The sequence below is a fragment of the Nansenia antarctica genome (assembly GCF_963989245.1).
Source record: "Nansenia antarctica genome assembly, chromosome: 14".
Lineage (NCBI taxonomy): Eukaryota > Metazoa > Chordata > Actinopteri > Argentiniformes > Microstomatidae > Nansenia > Nansenia antarctica.
Window position 1 is genome coordinate 29644329 of NC_137684.1, and position 15335 is coordinate 29659663.

The 15335-nt window shown below is 44.8% G+C and overlaps 1 protein-coding gene across 1 annotated transcript in view; it reads left to right on the top strand.

Moving 5' to 3' along the window:
• Window positions 1-15335, top strand: part of ptgir (prostaglandin I2 receptor) — a gene marked incomplete at both ends in the record, with an annotated part of 36060 nt that continues 20725 nt past the window's right edge. Inside the window, one exon of the mRNA XM_080544777.1 lies at window positions 1-828. Within this exon, the coding sequence (XP_080400903.1) occupies window positions 1-828 (828 nt within the window). The remainder of the gene's footprint in view (window positions 829-15335) is intronic.

The following is a 15335-nucleotide window of genomic DNA, read 5'->3' on the forward strand; positions in this document are numbered from 1 at the left end:
ATGTTCCCCAACGAGACGTGCGAGAACAGCACCCGGATCCACGTGGACGGCAACCCCGTGGTGAGCATCTTCATGTTCGTGGCCGGCGTGGTCGGCAACCTGGTCGCCCTGGCCATCCTCGGTGTCCACCGCAAGGAGCGGCGCACCAAGACCTCCGTCTTCTGCATCCTGGTGACGGGCCTGGCCCTCACCGACCTCCTGGGCACCTGTTTCCTCAGCCCCGTGGTGTTCTGGTGCTACGCCCGGCGGGCCACCCTCCTGGGCCTCACCGGGGACATGCGGCTCTGCAGCCTCTTCGCTTTCGCCATGACCTTCTTCGGCCTGGCCTCCATGCTCATCCTGTGCGCCATGGCCGTGGAGCGCTGCCTGGCGATCAGCCACCCGTACTTCTACTCCAAGTGCGTCCGGCGGAGCTTCGCCAAGGCGGCGCTGGTCCTCGTCTACCTCTTCACCTCGGCCTTCTGCGCCCTGCCCTTCGTGGGCTACGGCCGGCACAAACAGTACTGCCCCGGCACGTGGTGTTACATCAAGATGGAGGCGGCCGGGGAAGGCCTGGAGGAGGAGAAGAGCGTGCTGGCGTTCTCGCTGTCGTACGCCTCGTTCATGGCGCTGCTGATCGTGGTGGTGTTCCTGTGCAACGGCTCGGTGATCGTCAGTTTGTGCCGGATGCACCGGAGCCAGGTGACCCGGCGCGGCTCGGTGGTGACTGGGCTGAGGAAGAGGAAGATCAACCTGGCGTGGTTCGGACAGGGGGAGGAGGAGATGGATCACCTGGTGCTGCTGGCATCCATGACGGTCATCTTCGTGGTCTGCTCGCTGCCGCTCACCGTGAGTTGCAGTTTTTTGCACCTTTGAGACCTTCACTGTGGCGTGTGTGTGTGTGTGTGTGTGCATGCCTGTTTACCTGTCTGTGTGTGTGTGTGTGTGTGTGTGTGTGTGTGTGCACGTGTTTACGTGTGTGTGTGTGTGTGTGTGTGTGTGTGTGTGTGTGTGTGTGTGTGTGTGTGTGTGTGAGGGGGCGTATGCGTGCAGTTGCACCTTTGAGACCCTCACTGTGGCGTGTGTGTGCATGCCTGTTTACCTGTCTGTGTGTGTGTGTGTGTGTGTGTGTGTGTGTGTGTGTGTGCACTGTGTGTGTGCACTGTGCACACGTGTTTACGTGTGTGTGTGTGGGGGGGTACCTCTGTCCTCTGCTCTGTGACTCAAACACGTTGATTGTACCATTTCCCGTGACTGACCTCTGACCTCTTTCTCTGACTCACTTGGACTCTGTATGTCTCTTCTCCGTTATGTCTGAATATCTCAGTGTTTGATTCTGTCTCCTGACACCTGATCATCACGACCGTCACTGTTATTCCCATCAAATTCCCAAGTCACTACAACTTTGTTCTGTGAACTCCTGACCTCATTTTAAGCGACACAGACTCTTAGCAAAGCCGTATAAACAACGGTCTGCCGTAGCGTGGTGGTGTCCATTGTTTGTGGTGTGTCTCTGCGGTGTCTCAATATCGGAATGAAACCAGAACCGTCCTCGTTTTTTGAGGAAGCGCCCGTTTAAGACACCCAACGGCTGTTCGTTCTTCCCTTAAGGAAAAGAACCATCTCAGTGACTACCTCAGAAAACCTACCTCTCCCATGCAAGCATTAGGGATGCTCCGATCTGGATTTTTGGGGCCGATACCGATCACCGATTTGTTTCCTCAAGATCAACCGATACCGATACCGATTTTTTTTTAAATACATAACTGACTGGATAGCCTAAATATTTTTTGCTTTTTAGACAAAAGTTTTGATCCATTAGGCACCAAGCAAACGCAGACCCATTTTTATGGCATAGTAAAGGTCTGGCCTATCACCCAGTTAGGGCCTGAAGCCCAAGTCAGTCGATATGGCTGTATAAAAGACATCATAAACGTGGCCTTCATGGTTTACATACTGTTACGTCCTCCTATGTTTTCTGTTCAGTTATCTGTCTTCCCCAGAAAAAAAAAAAAAAAAAAAAAAAAAATCGGTTTTTGCGATCGGCCATTTTTGCCGATCACCGATCGAGTCATTTGGAGTGAAATCGGCCGATTTAAATCGGTGGCCGATAAATCGGAGCATCCCTAGCAAGCATGCAGCGAATGCCTGTGACATAACCGCTCTCGCTGGTTGGGCTTTGTTCTGCGTTGCATAATCCCAATGTGGACAGTAAGTCAAACCAACCGTTGCTTTTGTTGTGTTACCGTGTGTCGTGTCCCACGCTCCAACGCTCCAACGGGTTCTGTAATTGAGAGGTGTGGGGCTGAACCTGTCAGACAAGCCCAGAGGGCCGTGCGTGAGCCCCAGCTGTCTATCTGTCAGTTGGGGGGGGGGGGGGGCTGGGGTGGGGGTGGGGGGCGGGTGGGTGAGTCACCCTTTCTCTCTCTATGAACGGGCAGCAGTTACTTGATCTAAGCAAATATAGGAAAATATCATCATGCAAATGTAGGAGATTGTGAGATTAGTGAGATTGATATTGTTTTTTTAAGTCGCTTGTTCAGTCTTATTGACATATTATCGGTCTGCTGGTCGACTGTTGAATGTTTTAGAATGATGGTTGGTATAGTGAGGGGGCTGGGCTGGGGTGGGGTGGGGTGGGAAAGGGAGTCCACCTTTCCTCTCTCTATCAACGGCAGCAGTGACTTAAAGCAAATAGGAAAATATCATGCAAATGTAGAAGAACAGAGAGACGTTGTTGTTTCAATCTTATTGAGATATCAGTCTGCACTGTTGAGCTTTTTATAAAGAAGCAACTTACCATGAGAGGAAGGGGGTTGTGGAATATTTGTGGGATATTTACCACTGTTGCTAGCCAATCAGAATCCGGTATCCAAACATGCTGTTGTAGAATGATGGTTATTTTACGGCACAGTCGATGCTATCGACAGCTGCTAGTCACCAGGGGTTGAATATTAGCATGAATATGCACAGCCTGTATACTGTGATTCCGCATTGGAAACACAACAGGGCAATGATTTTGCAATTACAATGCAGTTGTTTAATGATAAATTGACCTTTCCAGTTCATACGTATAACAAACGAATAACATAATGCTTACCAAAGTAGTTCTTAGACATTAAGTAGACATTTCCCTCACAGACCCACTTATTAGAATAGCCATAATTTGACCCCTGTGAGTAAAAGAAAATGTTCTATCTTTGCACTCGATCAAATTTCAGGACCCTCCTTTCATGACTTTTCCTAGATATCTGCGTTCTACCACCCAGTATCCTTACATTTTCAAAACCACATCAGGATAAGCTAATATATAAAGCTATTTTGCAGTTTTTCTGTGTAGGAAGCAGGCTAATTTACAAGCGGCCAACTAGTGGTCGTTGTGTGTAAATAGCAGCTTCCCAATGTAAAGAGGGGGTCAACGAGGCGGCTCTTTTAGTAGGTAAAAAGGCACGGCAGTTCTGGCATTAACCTTCACTCTGTGGTCTCTCTCCAGCTGTCTGTGAGCGATGCTTTTATCCGACAGTTGGCGGGGAGTTTTTGAGGAACCGTCTGTAATGCGTGTTCTTAGTCACCTGGACGAGGGCCAAGGTCAATATGTGGAAGCAGAAGTTCATCCAGTCCAAAGTAATGCTCTGACATTGTGTATGTACATACAATATATGTTCATGTAAAATGAATTTATTTTAATGTGACCAAATACTGTTACTACTCTACTCTACTCTGTAGAGATGAAGTTGTGTTGATTCAATAGACAATGCTGAACGGCAAGACAACAACTTCCCCAGTTGCTAGTTTCCGACAACACGGTTAATAGTTTCCGACAACACGGTTAATCTGGTGAATAATTCAAAGGTTATGAAGGAGTTACCTACTTGACTCACAAAGCATCTGTGAGGTGGTGTACCACAGGCGCTGTGTGTGTGTGTGTGTGTGTGTGTGTGTGTGTGTGTCTTCAGATGGCCCACATCTCCAAGAGAAAGGCTAAACAGTTAGCAAGGTATTGCTCCATATCTGCTGTTATCGGTAGCCGCTCAATATGGAGACGGCGTTGCTTTTTGTACCCTTAGAGTAGATATGGTGTTACAGTAATGCTGTTGTATCTGTTAACCCACATCTGAAACATCCTCTGTGTTAATATTATATGTGTACGATGGTTGCTATACAGTCACAAACGTAAATGAATGTCTCCCAATGAACTGACTGCACTGATAGTGTTTATGTCCTTAATGCACTTTGTATTTATGTGGACATAAATAAAGCATTTAAAATGTGTGTGTGTGTGTGTGTGTGTGTGTGTGTGTGTGTGTGTGTGTGTGTGTGCATGCAGTAGGGTTGGACAGTTTCCAATGTTTGATACCACTAAACCGTTCCCAATAAAAAACGCTTTTTTAGTTAAAAATAACATTGTTGTCTGGCTTTGACTGAGCCACCAATTTCAAATGATTAAGCACTATCCTTTCCCCAAACCTGCTCGAACACTTTCCACTAGGGGTGGGCATCGACGATCGATAATTGATCGATAAGGATCTTGGTCGATCACAAAATAAAACATTTGGTCGATCACAAATTTATTTTTTTTATTTTTTTTTGTGATCGACCAAATGTTTTATTTTGTGATCGACCAAGATCCTTATCGATCAATTATCGATCGTCGATGCCCACCCCTACTTTCCACGAACAGTTACTGACTTTAATGACGTTGATATGACAGTGGTGAAAAACGTTATTGAGGAAATTTCTAAACCATTAACATACATCTGTAACTTATCATTCCAAACCGGTTTATTTCCAGATCAAATGAAAATAGCTAAAGTCATACCTCTGGATAGAACTGGGAGCAAACACCGCTTCACAAACTACAGACTACAGTCTCTTTACCTTCCACAATTCTCCAAAATATTAGAAAAACTCTTCAACAACAGACTGGACACATGTTTTTAAAAAGCACACATTACTTACAGACAGTCAATATGGATTCAGATCAAAAAAGATCAACATCATTGGCAATAATAGAATCAATAGAGCAAATCTCAAATGCTATAGATCACAAACAACATGCAGTTGGGGTATTCATTGATCTAAAAAAAGCTTTTGACACAATCGACCATGACGTATTAATCAATAAACTGGAAAGATATGGTATCAGGGGACTAGTGTTACATTGGGTTAAACGTTATTTAAGTAAGAGACAGCAGATTCTGCTCAACATGTTTGGACATTGCTTGTGGCGTTCCCCAGGGGTCAGTGTTTGGCCCAACACTGTTCATTTTGTATATCAATGACCTGGTCATTATGATCATACTATTAGTTGTAGTTCACAAGTGTCTATGACATCATAATCTATGACATCATAATCTAAGCACTCATCACCTACAGTGATGCGTCAAATTCAACCTTTGACTTAAGAATCATTAGTCATCATAATCATAATATGATGTTTTATATTTCAAAGAGCTTGAATATTGAATATACCATATGGACATACGTGCGTGTATATGTGTACTGTAAAAAAATACTAAATCTGTCGGCTCTCATGTTCCACCATGCAAACCACATTCAAAACAAATATTGATGTTGTCTCCTGGGTCTTAACAAGCAGTGGAGATATGCACACAAGTGTTCCAAATCTCTGCAATCAGGCCAAATCTCCCTGCTTGTGGGTGTTGAGCCTTTATCGTCAATCAGACACACAGGCGACGTAGCACGTCGTAGCCTCTGTACACACACAGGTGGAAAAATAAGTTCTTATCAGGGTTCCTGCGCTGGTCTTAAAAAGCCTTAAAGTCTAAAATCCAGCAATCCGATTCATAAGGCCTAAAAGGTCTTGGGCCGGTTTCACAGACAAGGCTTAAGCCTAGTCCTGGACTAAAAAGCATCTTCAATGGAGATTTTACATTGAAAGTGTGATTTAGTCCAGGACTAGGCTTAAGCCTTGTCTGTGAAACCGGCCCCTTAAGTTTCAGTTATTAGGTCTAAAAATGAGGTGTTGGGTCTTAAAAATGAGATCCTGCAAGGAAATCAGTCTGACCACATCTATTTACGCGGAAATGAATCAAGCTGGAACCAAAAAAAATGCCGATTCGCTTCCTTTTTTGTCTGTATGGCAGTGAAATCCCTAATTTCATCACCTCGAGGATGACAAAAAGCTATCATATGGTGTCGCGAATAGGTCTAAAACTCTGTTCAAAGAGGTCTAAAAAAAGGTCTAAAAAGGTCTTAGATTTGACTTGTTGAAACTTGTAGGAACACTGTCTTATAGACTGAGAGGAAACCGATGGCTTGACTAAAACAAAGGTGATAAGCTCACACACTTCGAAATACGGATGTGATGACGGGTACATGTCTGTTCTTCCCAGGCGGGATCCTACACTGCTGGGCTTCAGGGATGGAGGGAGCGAGGGAAGGGGGGGATGATGAAAGGGAAGGGTGATGAAAAACATAAGAGGCTGGGACCAGCGTTTACTCATGGAGCTGTGAGGAGTTGTTTACCTTGTGATGAGTGACTAGTATTCAGACGTGGGACCGTCAAGTGAGGTGAGGATGAATTGTGTTTGCTTTATGGCTTTTTGAGGAGCGGCTTATTCTGAAATGAAAAATCTGCCAGTCAGAAGGTGAAAGGTAGACTACCATCAGTACTCAAGTTGTAAAAGAAAATCAGGGGGGATGGTGGATTTTATCATATGGAGACAATTTTAGCATCCCCACAGTGTCAGTGACTTCAGTGTCAGTGACTTCAGTGTCAGTGACTTGGTAAAAACGCCCACAGTATTTTACTCAATGTGCACAAAACTAAAAGTTGAAATAGCAGTAATACCACGTTCATTGATAAAATGACATAAGGGATGGAAAGAGGGGATGGCAGTTTTAGAAGGGGGATGATTTTGACCGTTTTTATTTCAGGGGGGCCCCTCAACTCGAGTGCTGATTACCATACAGTACTAACTAGACTGGAGACATTTGAGTCAGATGTTTCTCGAAGACATTCCAGGATATTAAGCTACTGTAGATGGCTCAATTTCCTCTCGGCATCTTTTGCATTTTTCACCATTCATGTCCACTCCTCAAATCTAACCCCAGGTCAGCTATTACGGTGTCGTAATTTGTTAGTCGCCGGATCTTGAACTAGCCTATTTCGTGAGCTTAGAATGATAAGGTTCTATCTCCGTTTAGGGCAGTTCAGAGATATTGAGCGTCAAAGTTTTTACATTCCATTATGTTTTGTGGGATGGAACCTTTGTATTTTATTAATTACTAACTAAAAAATGTCAACATTTTAAAAACAACACCACACAGGCATTAATAAACACCTAATGGATCAGATTATGTAAAAAACTAAATTTTGACAAAAATGGAGATAGAGCCTTATAATTCTAACGTCACGATTTTCCCAGGCGTTTCTGTGCCACACAGCCACGGCCTTGTATGCCCTGTCATCTCAGATTGATTCACATCCTGGATGTGGTCGCGTATAAAGCGTTTTTTTCTTTTTTACACTTAGTAGAAGAGATAAGGTGTCATGAAGCGATAAAACCTTTATGCTCTTACAGCTGTTGGACGTTATCAGGTATGGAACTATCACACTTAGATCAGGTGTTGCTGTTGGAGATGGTTTTATGTGTCTTCAAATTGTTTTATTTGTCTGGTGTTTGTGAGAGCTGAAGTCCTGTCCTGTTCTCTTGTGAACGACCAATGGCCTTCCGGTGTATCTGATTGTTCCCTTTAAAAGTCACAGGTTATTCAAGGTAATTCGATGGCGTGGGCGTGCGTGCGTGTGTGAGCGTGTGTGTGTGAGTGTGTGAGTGTGTGAGTGTGTGAGTGTGTGTGTGTGAGTGTGTGAGTGTGTGAGTGTGTGTGTGTGTGTGTGTGTGTGTGTGTGTGCGTGCGCGTGTGTGTGCGTGTGTGTGTGAGCGTGTGCGTGTGCGTGTGTGTGTGAGCGAGAGAGAGAGAGACTAGGATATTGATTGCATTACTGCACCGGTCGTTTTAAGTTATGGAATATTCAATGCTCCTTTCAACCTTTTTAACCCTCTTCCTGAAATTTCGGGACTGGGTGGCAGAATGATGATTCTATCAATAAGATAAGACTTCTGCTAGTAAGTCGATACATCTTCCTGTGCTAATAACATGTTCGATTGAAGCCTTTTAGAACGCAGCAGTCATGAGTTAGTCATAAGTTAGGGTCTTACTGTTAAGCTTGTTCAGCATATCATTCATCAGCCCACTGTTTCAGCCAAACTGCACTTCAGACTGCAAATACGGTTACATTTGGGGGTTACACAGGGCGGCTGTTGTGCAGGAGGTAGAGTCGCCGTCTAATGATCACAAGGTTGGCAGATCAGTGGTTCGAGCCCCGGCTGGCCACATGTCGAAGTGTCCTTGGGCAAGACACTGAACCCCCAAAAATTGCTCCCAGTGAGCGGGCCGCCCGGCGCCTTGCATGGCAGCTTGCCGCCATTGGTGTGTGAATGTGTGTGTGAATGGGTGAATGAGAGGCCGTGAGAAGCGCTTTGAGAAGCGCTTTGAGCGCAGCTTTGGAGCAGCAAAAAAGGCGCTATATAAGTGCAGTCCATTTACCATTTACCATTGTTTAATTGCTGAAGGTGTGTTTGATTCTGGTTTGCCTTTGAGGCACAAGGGAAGAAATAGAAACATCTCAAAGGGGCAAACATTGAATAAAGAACAGGGCCACTTGCAACGTAAGTGTTTTGCCATCACTACTACCAGAGTGTGTTCTGGGTAGTAAGTGTAGACTTACTTGCAACGTAAGTGTTTTGCCATCACTTGAGTGTGTTCTGGGTAGTAAGTGTAGCCTTACATGCAGCGTAATTTCCTGGGTTTAATTGGGCTTTAAGTGGATGCACCTGTGCATCTATGCTCCAGGTTTAATCCCACCTGCTGCGTGGATGTTGGTGGACGAATAATATTGTGCAACACGTAAACCCTTAGGAATCCAGGGTTTAAGAGCGTGCTGACAGTGAAGCCTAAAGGAGTGAGACAGGACATGTTTTGACCGGTAAATCATGATTTATTTTCTTTGTAGTAGGCCTAGGATTATGGTGCTTATAAACTCTCCAACACTCTGTGATCTGTTGATACTCTGACCCACATAAGACACACATGAGACATGAGCTCCACTTTGTGAAATACAGAGATTATAAATATTAGAATATAAATATTCGGATTATAAATATTAGGCTATATCAGGTGTCTTTCTTCTATGAAAGACACCTTCCCCCCCACCCCACCCCACCCCATATGTGCTCTCTGAAAGCGTAAACAAACACATATCCATTAGGCTTACCTCCCTCCTACTCTCTCCTGTTTACCTATTTATAGGTACTTGGCCCCTAATTGCCTAATAACCTGCCTGGAGCCTTGATCGTTAATCCCCCCACCCCCCGCCTGTGTACCTCAGGCCACATCAATACAGCTGCTTGGCACTCCCAGTCCTATAACAAATCATGACCCCCCAGTTTGTGTTAGATGTTAATATGGGTTCTTCCCTGGGCACTGGGTGATTGGGGGGGATGCGGGTCAGCTGTTTTATGTTGCCAATACACCGTGACTCGGCACTTCAATATCCTGCTCATATTGAAGACATACAGTACAGTTGTAAAGACGTAGGCCTATAAGTTGTGCAAAATGAAAGAAAAGAAAAACATGAATAACAATAACTAAAATATATATATAATATCCGTTCATAAATGGGGAAAGTGGAGACACAGATATGAGCTACTGTTCAACACGTTGTGGCCGTGGCGCAGGAGGTAGAGCCGGCGTCTAATGATCGCAAGGTCGGCAGATCGGCGGTTCAAACCCCAGCTGGCCACATGTCGAGCTGTCCTTGGGCAAGACACCGAACCCCAAATTGCTCCCAATGAGCGGGCCGGCGCCTTGCATGGTAGCTTGCCGCCATTGGTGTGTGAATGTGTGAATGTATGGGTGAATGAGAGGCCATTGTAAAGCGCTTTGGAATAAGGCGCTATATAAGTCAATCCATTTACTAGAATGCTAAACAACGCCCCAGGCCATGTTTCTACTTAACTTAATTTTATTAACTTCATTATTTACCTCATTGGCTTCAATGTCATTTGATGTGCGCCATTAGAACCTAGAGGAGGGGGAGAACAAGGTTAACAGGAAGTGATGCGTCATCTGAAGCCAGGGTGGTCTTGAGTGTTGAAGGTCTGTTGAGTGTCTCCTGTAATTTCGCCGACCCTGCTTTTTTCACCTGTAGGTTGTAATAAGAGTTGAATTTAGTCAAATTTACACGCCCCCAGAGCCATTGACTTCAAGGTGCTCGAGGCAAGAAAAAGAGAAAATAAAAACACAGGTCATTTGTAATAACATGGCCCAGCATGTTATCTGAGTAAGATGACTCCACAGGGTGACACCCCAATCATGATCTGTGATCTTTAACCGGATGGTTAACATGGTCCACAGTGATTCGGTCATGGACAAAAATATTGCACTTCTGTCAGATAATGAACCACTTCTCCCAGAAAATTGTTGCAATTACAAAGGCTTTGGTATTCACATGTTTATTTGAAAAATTTAAAAAGCCAAATCTGAAAGCTGGGTCTCTGTTAGAGGTCATGGGTCTTCCAGCAGGGCAATGACCCAAAGCATACTTTTAAAAAAAACACCCAGAATGGAACATTTGTATGAAACATGACACCTTCTAATTTAACACCCATTCAGAATATATTACCAGTAACATGTTTATTGAAACACCCCCGGGCTTCTTATTTCTTCTTATTTTCTTTTTTTTCTTACTTTTTTTCTTTTCCTTTTCACTTTTTTACCCATCTGTTTAGGGGTTGTGCTATGTTTCTTTACCCTTAGTTTTACCATTTAAGATGTAGATATGATGTTCTGTCTGTGTCTATGCTGAAACCCAATAAAAACTCTGATAAAAAAACAAAAACACCCAGAAATAGTTCAAGACAAAGTGCTGGAAAGTTCTGAAGTGGCCAGCAATGAGTCTAGATCTAAATCCCATAGAACAGCTGTGGAGCGATCTCAAAACAGCAGTTGAGAGAAGGAACCCTTCAAATGTGAGAGACCTGGAGCAGTTGGCAAAAGAAGAGTGGTCCAATTACAATTCCAGTAGAGAGGTGTAAGAAACTCATTCATGGTTACAGGAAGCTATTGATTTCAATTATGTTTTCCAATGGGTGTGCTACCAAATATATCTGACAGAAGTGCATGGGTGCCAATAATTCTGGCCATGACTGTAGATGTCACACCAGTGATTGATTACACATCCAAGACAGTAGTGGTTACATTACAGTAATGATCATTCTCTCCCATCTCATGTCAGATCAAATCCCATTCTCCTAATGGATGAATTCATCTTTGTCCCTGTATATTACATTATTTCCACCTAATATTATTATTATCATTATTATTAATCATCTTTAAAGCAGTAGTAATTAATTAATGACCTATGGTTACGGCCGAGCAACCCCAACCCACCTCACTTATGTATTTGTTTATTTATGTTAAGTTATATGTTTGATGTTTTACAGTCATACAATGATTTTTTTAATTCACAGTCACAATATTCCTAAGTCCTCTCCACCCGTATACACACGAAAATCATCCGAATTTCCTGTTCTCATGACTTCGTGTCGTCAGAGCGAGTTATTTTGTCCTCTTGGGTTTTGTCATACCTGACCTGGAGATCTCTCCAGAGGCCGATGTCCACGTCATCATCTGAACATTCAAAACATTCGTTCCTCTATGCGACCGCAAGTATGCAGAATATTGTCCATTGTGGTCGTCTGGCCCTCAGCTTACACAGCTCTCCAGAGTCAGATTCCACAGTAACCTTTAGAAAACACAGAAAATACTAGGAAATAGAAAGACGTCATCTGGACGTCCTAGAAAGACGTCGTCTGAACCCGCATTCCGGCTTCCCTGAGGACGTCTTTTGGACTCTTTGTTTACTGGGTTAGTTATGTAAATGAGAAACAGCAGTGGACCTAGAATCAAACCTTGCGAAACACCTTTATTCATATCGAGAAAACTACATTGCGTCAACTGAGATACACTGAGTCTTATCCTGCAGGTCGAGGGTTTACAGGACTGATACTGTACTGACCAGCTGGTAGTTTGTTTTTATGTGTGATTGATTGATTGATTGATTGATTGATCGATTGATTGGTGGAGTGAAAAAAGGAGTAGTGGAAGAGGGGATGGAGTCGCTGACATGGTGGTTGGGCTGTGAGGGGTTAACCACAGGGCTAGGAGTGATGCCTTAACTGACATGTACAGACCTGATAACTAACACTAATATCAACCACTTCCTTTCTGCATGAATTCAGACACCTTTCCAAAATATACATTTCTTGGTGAAGATAGAATTGCCTCAAGTGACCGCACACTGCACACACATGCACGCACACATGCACGCACACACATGCACGCACACACGCACGCACGCACCTTTCACACATACAATAAAACTCACATCAGTCACGTTTCCTTCCGGAGCCTTCCATACATTCATCATCACCACCTCAGTTCAGTTGTTTGCACAACCTCTCCTGTCAGATAGCACCACACCTTAGTGTTTGAATGTTTCCTATGCTTGCCTCTGCTGAGGTTGGACTGTAGTCAAACTCTTTTACAAGGGTACAGGGTACAGAGAGGGAAAGTGGGTTGATTGTGGTGAAGGGGGAGAGAGAGAGAGAGAGAGAGAGAGAGAGAGAGAGAGAGAGAGAGAGAGAGAGAGAGAGAGAGAGAGAGAGAGAGAGAGAGAGAGAGAGAGAGAGAGAGAGAGAGAGAGAGAGAGAGAGAGAGAGAGAGAGAGAGAGAGAGAGAGAGAGAGAGAGAGAGAGAGAGAGAGAGAGGGAGAGTTCCATCACTGATCTGAACACATTGGGGCGGCTGTGTCTCAGGAGGTAGAGCTGCAGTCTAATAATCGCAAGGTTGGCAGATCGGCGGTTCGAGCCCCGGCTGGCCACATGTCGAAGTGTCCTTGGGCAAGACACTGAACCCCAAATTGCTCCCAGTGAGCGGGCCGGCCTGCACCTTGCATGGCAGCTTGCCGCCATTGGTGTGTGAATGTGTATGTGAATGGGTGAACGAGAGGCCGTTGTAAAGCGCTTTGGATAAAGGTGCTATATAAGTGCAGTGGCACCGTTTACCATTTACATTGGATTGGTGAAAACAAAAGGGTTTTGACCTTTCACTTATCTAATCACCTATCAACGATTGCCCCAAAGAGGAGAGAAAGGAAGGATGCATCTTCAGAGTGTTATAAAGGTAATAACGCCGCTGCCACTAAGGACAGGCTGAACAATATAGATCTTTCCATGCTGTCGCCTGTCATCTGACTTCAGGGAAATCTGTTTGATCACCTTCGAGGTTGTGAGACTGATGCTCAGTGTGTTTATAGACTTATATATCGACTAGTGAAGCTATTTCCTCTCACACCCCCACAGTTCTTGGTAACCATGCGGAGAGTGAGCTCTGAGATCTGCCAGCAAGAGCAATTAGTGGGCGGAGAATTCTTGACTTCTCGACTTGCAAAAAATAGATTCGAAATTCTGTTAGTATTAGAGTACTCAAAAATAAATAAAGAATTGAGTTTTTGTATTGCGAATAGTGATGTAATGGCATAGTGAGTGAATGAATGAAGCTCCTGTTATTAACACAGCCCCTCTGGGTTCGATAGCAAATATTGATCAAGGTGTCGAGGCCGCCAATTGTTCCACGCGGTTGTTCAAACACTGCTGACGTTAAGGTGTGTGTTGTTAATGTGTTCTGTTCTTAAGTCTTATACAGGATCTACAGGTGGATGGAGAAACATAGGGCTTTTACTTCTGAAAGACTTTGCCTGTCTCACTCACTCACCCGCGCACACACACACACACACACACACACACACACACACACACAACACCCCTCCCCATGCCAATACTAGCCAGATGTCCCACCTTATCTAATAAAAGTCCGCCAATGCACACACAGCAGTGAAATACTGCACACGCACACTAAGCAAACACTGTAACTGGAACAGGATCCATGTGACCCTGACATTAATCTGGTACACGGCAGCCTCTAGTACACTGTAGCCTCTAATACACTGCAGCCTCTAATACACTGCAGCCTCTAGTACACTGCAGCCTCTAATACACTGCAGCCTCTAATACACTGCAGCCTCTAGTCCACTGCAGCCTCTAATACACTGCAGCCTCTAATACACTGCAGCCTCTAATACACTGCAGCCTCTAGTACACTGCAGCCTCTAGAACACTGCAGCCTCTAGTACACTGCGGCCTCTAGAACACTGCAGCCTCTAGTACACTGCAGCCTCTAGTCCACTGCAGCCTCTAGTACACTGCTGCCTCTAGCCTCTAGTACACTGCTGCCTCTAGCCTCTAGTACACTGCTGCCTCTAGCCTCTAGTACACTGCAGCCTCTAGCAGCCTCTAGTACACTGCAGCCTCTAGTCCACTGCAGCCTCTAGTACACTGCTGCCTCTAGCCTCTAGTACACTGCAGCCTCTAGTCCACTGCAGCCTCTAGTACACTGCTGCCTCTAGCCTCTAGTACACTGCAGCCTCTAGCAGCCTCTAGTCCACTGCAGCCTCTAGTACACTGCTGCCTCTAGCCTCTAGTACACTGCTGCCTCTAGCCTCTAGTACACTGCTGCCTCTAGCCTCTAGTACACTGCAGCCTCTAGCAGCCTCTAGTACACTGCAGCCTCTAGTACACTGCAGCCTCTAGTACACTGCACAGCCTCTAGTACACTGCAGCCTCTGGTACACTGCGGCCTCTGGTACACTGCAGCCTCTAGTACACTGCAGCCTCTGGTACACTGCAGCCTCTAGTACACTGCAGCCTGCAGCCTATTGGGTAGAGCCAACTGTGAGTTCACTGTGTTACGGTATTGTACTGGTAAGACTGTGCTGCTTCTGTATCAGAGCTAAATATCAGACAAAACAAAAACCCACGGATTCCCTTCTACAATTCTGACACCCATCTGTCTGGTTGCTCTGTTTGCAGCTTGGGAGATACCGTTTGCAGAGTGCATAGGGGTTACTGTACGACTGTATTGATTCAACACACTGTATTGATTCGGGAAAGTGGAGAGTTCCAAAGTGTGAGAGCATTAATCTGTTAGGACATAATACACATCATCATTACTGTATCATCTCATCTAGACAATTAAGATTTAGGAGGCTTGGCGGATTAGCAAACTAACCCTATGTATCACACCCTCATGAAGTGCAGTGGGAATGTCAACAGGCGTTGTTTTCATGATGAGACACCATGTAGCCTACTATTGGAAAGCTCATATCTGTGTTTCAGCATTAGGTTGTACATTCCTTGAATTAGGACATT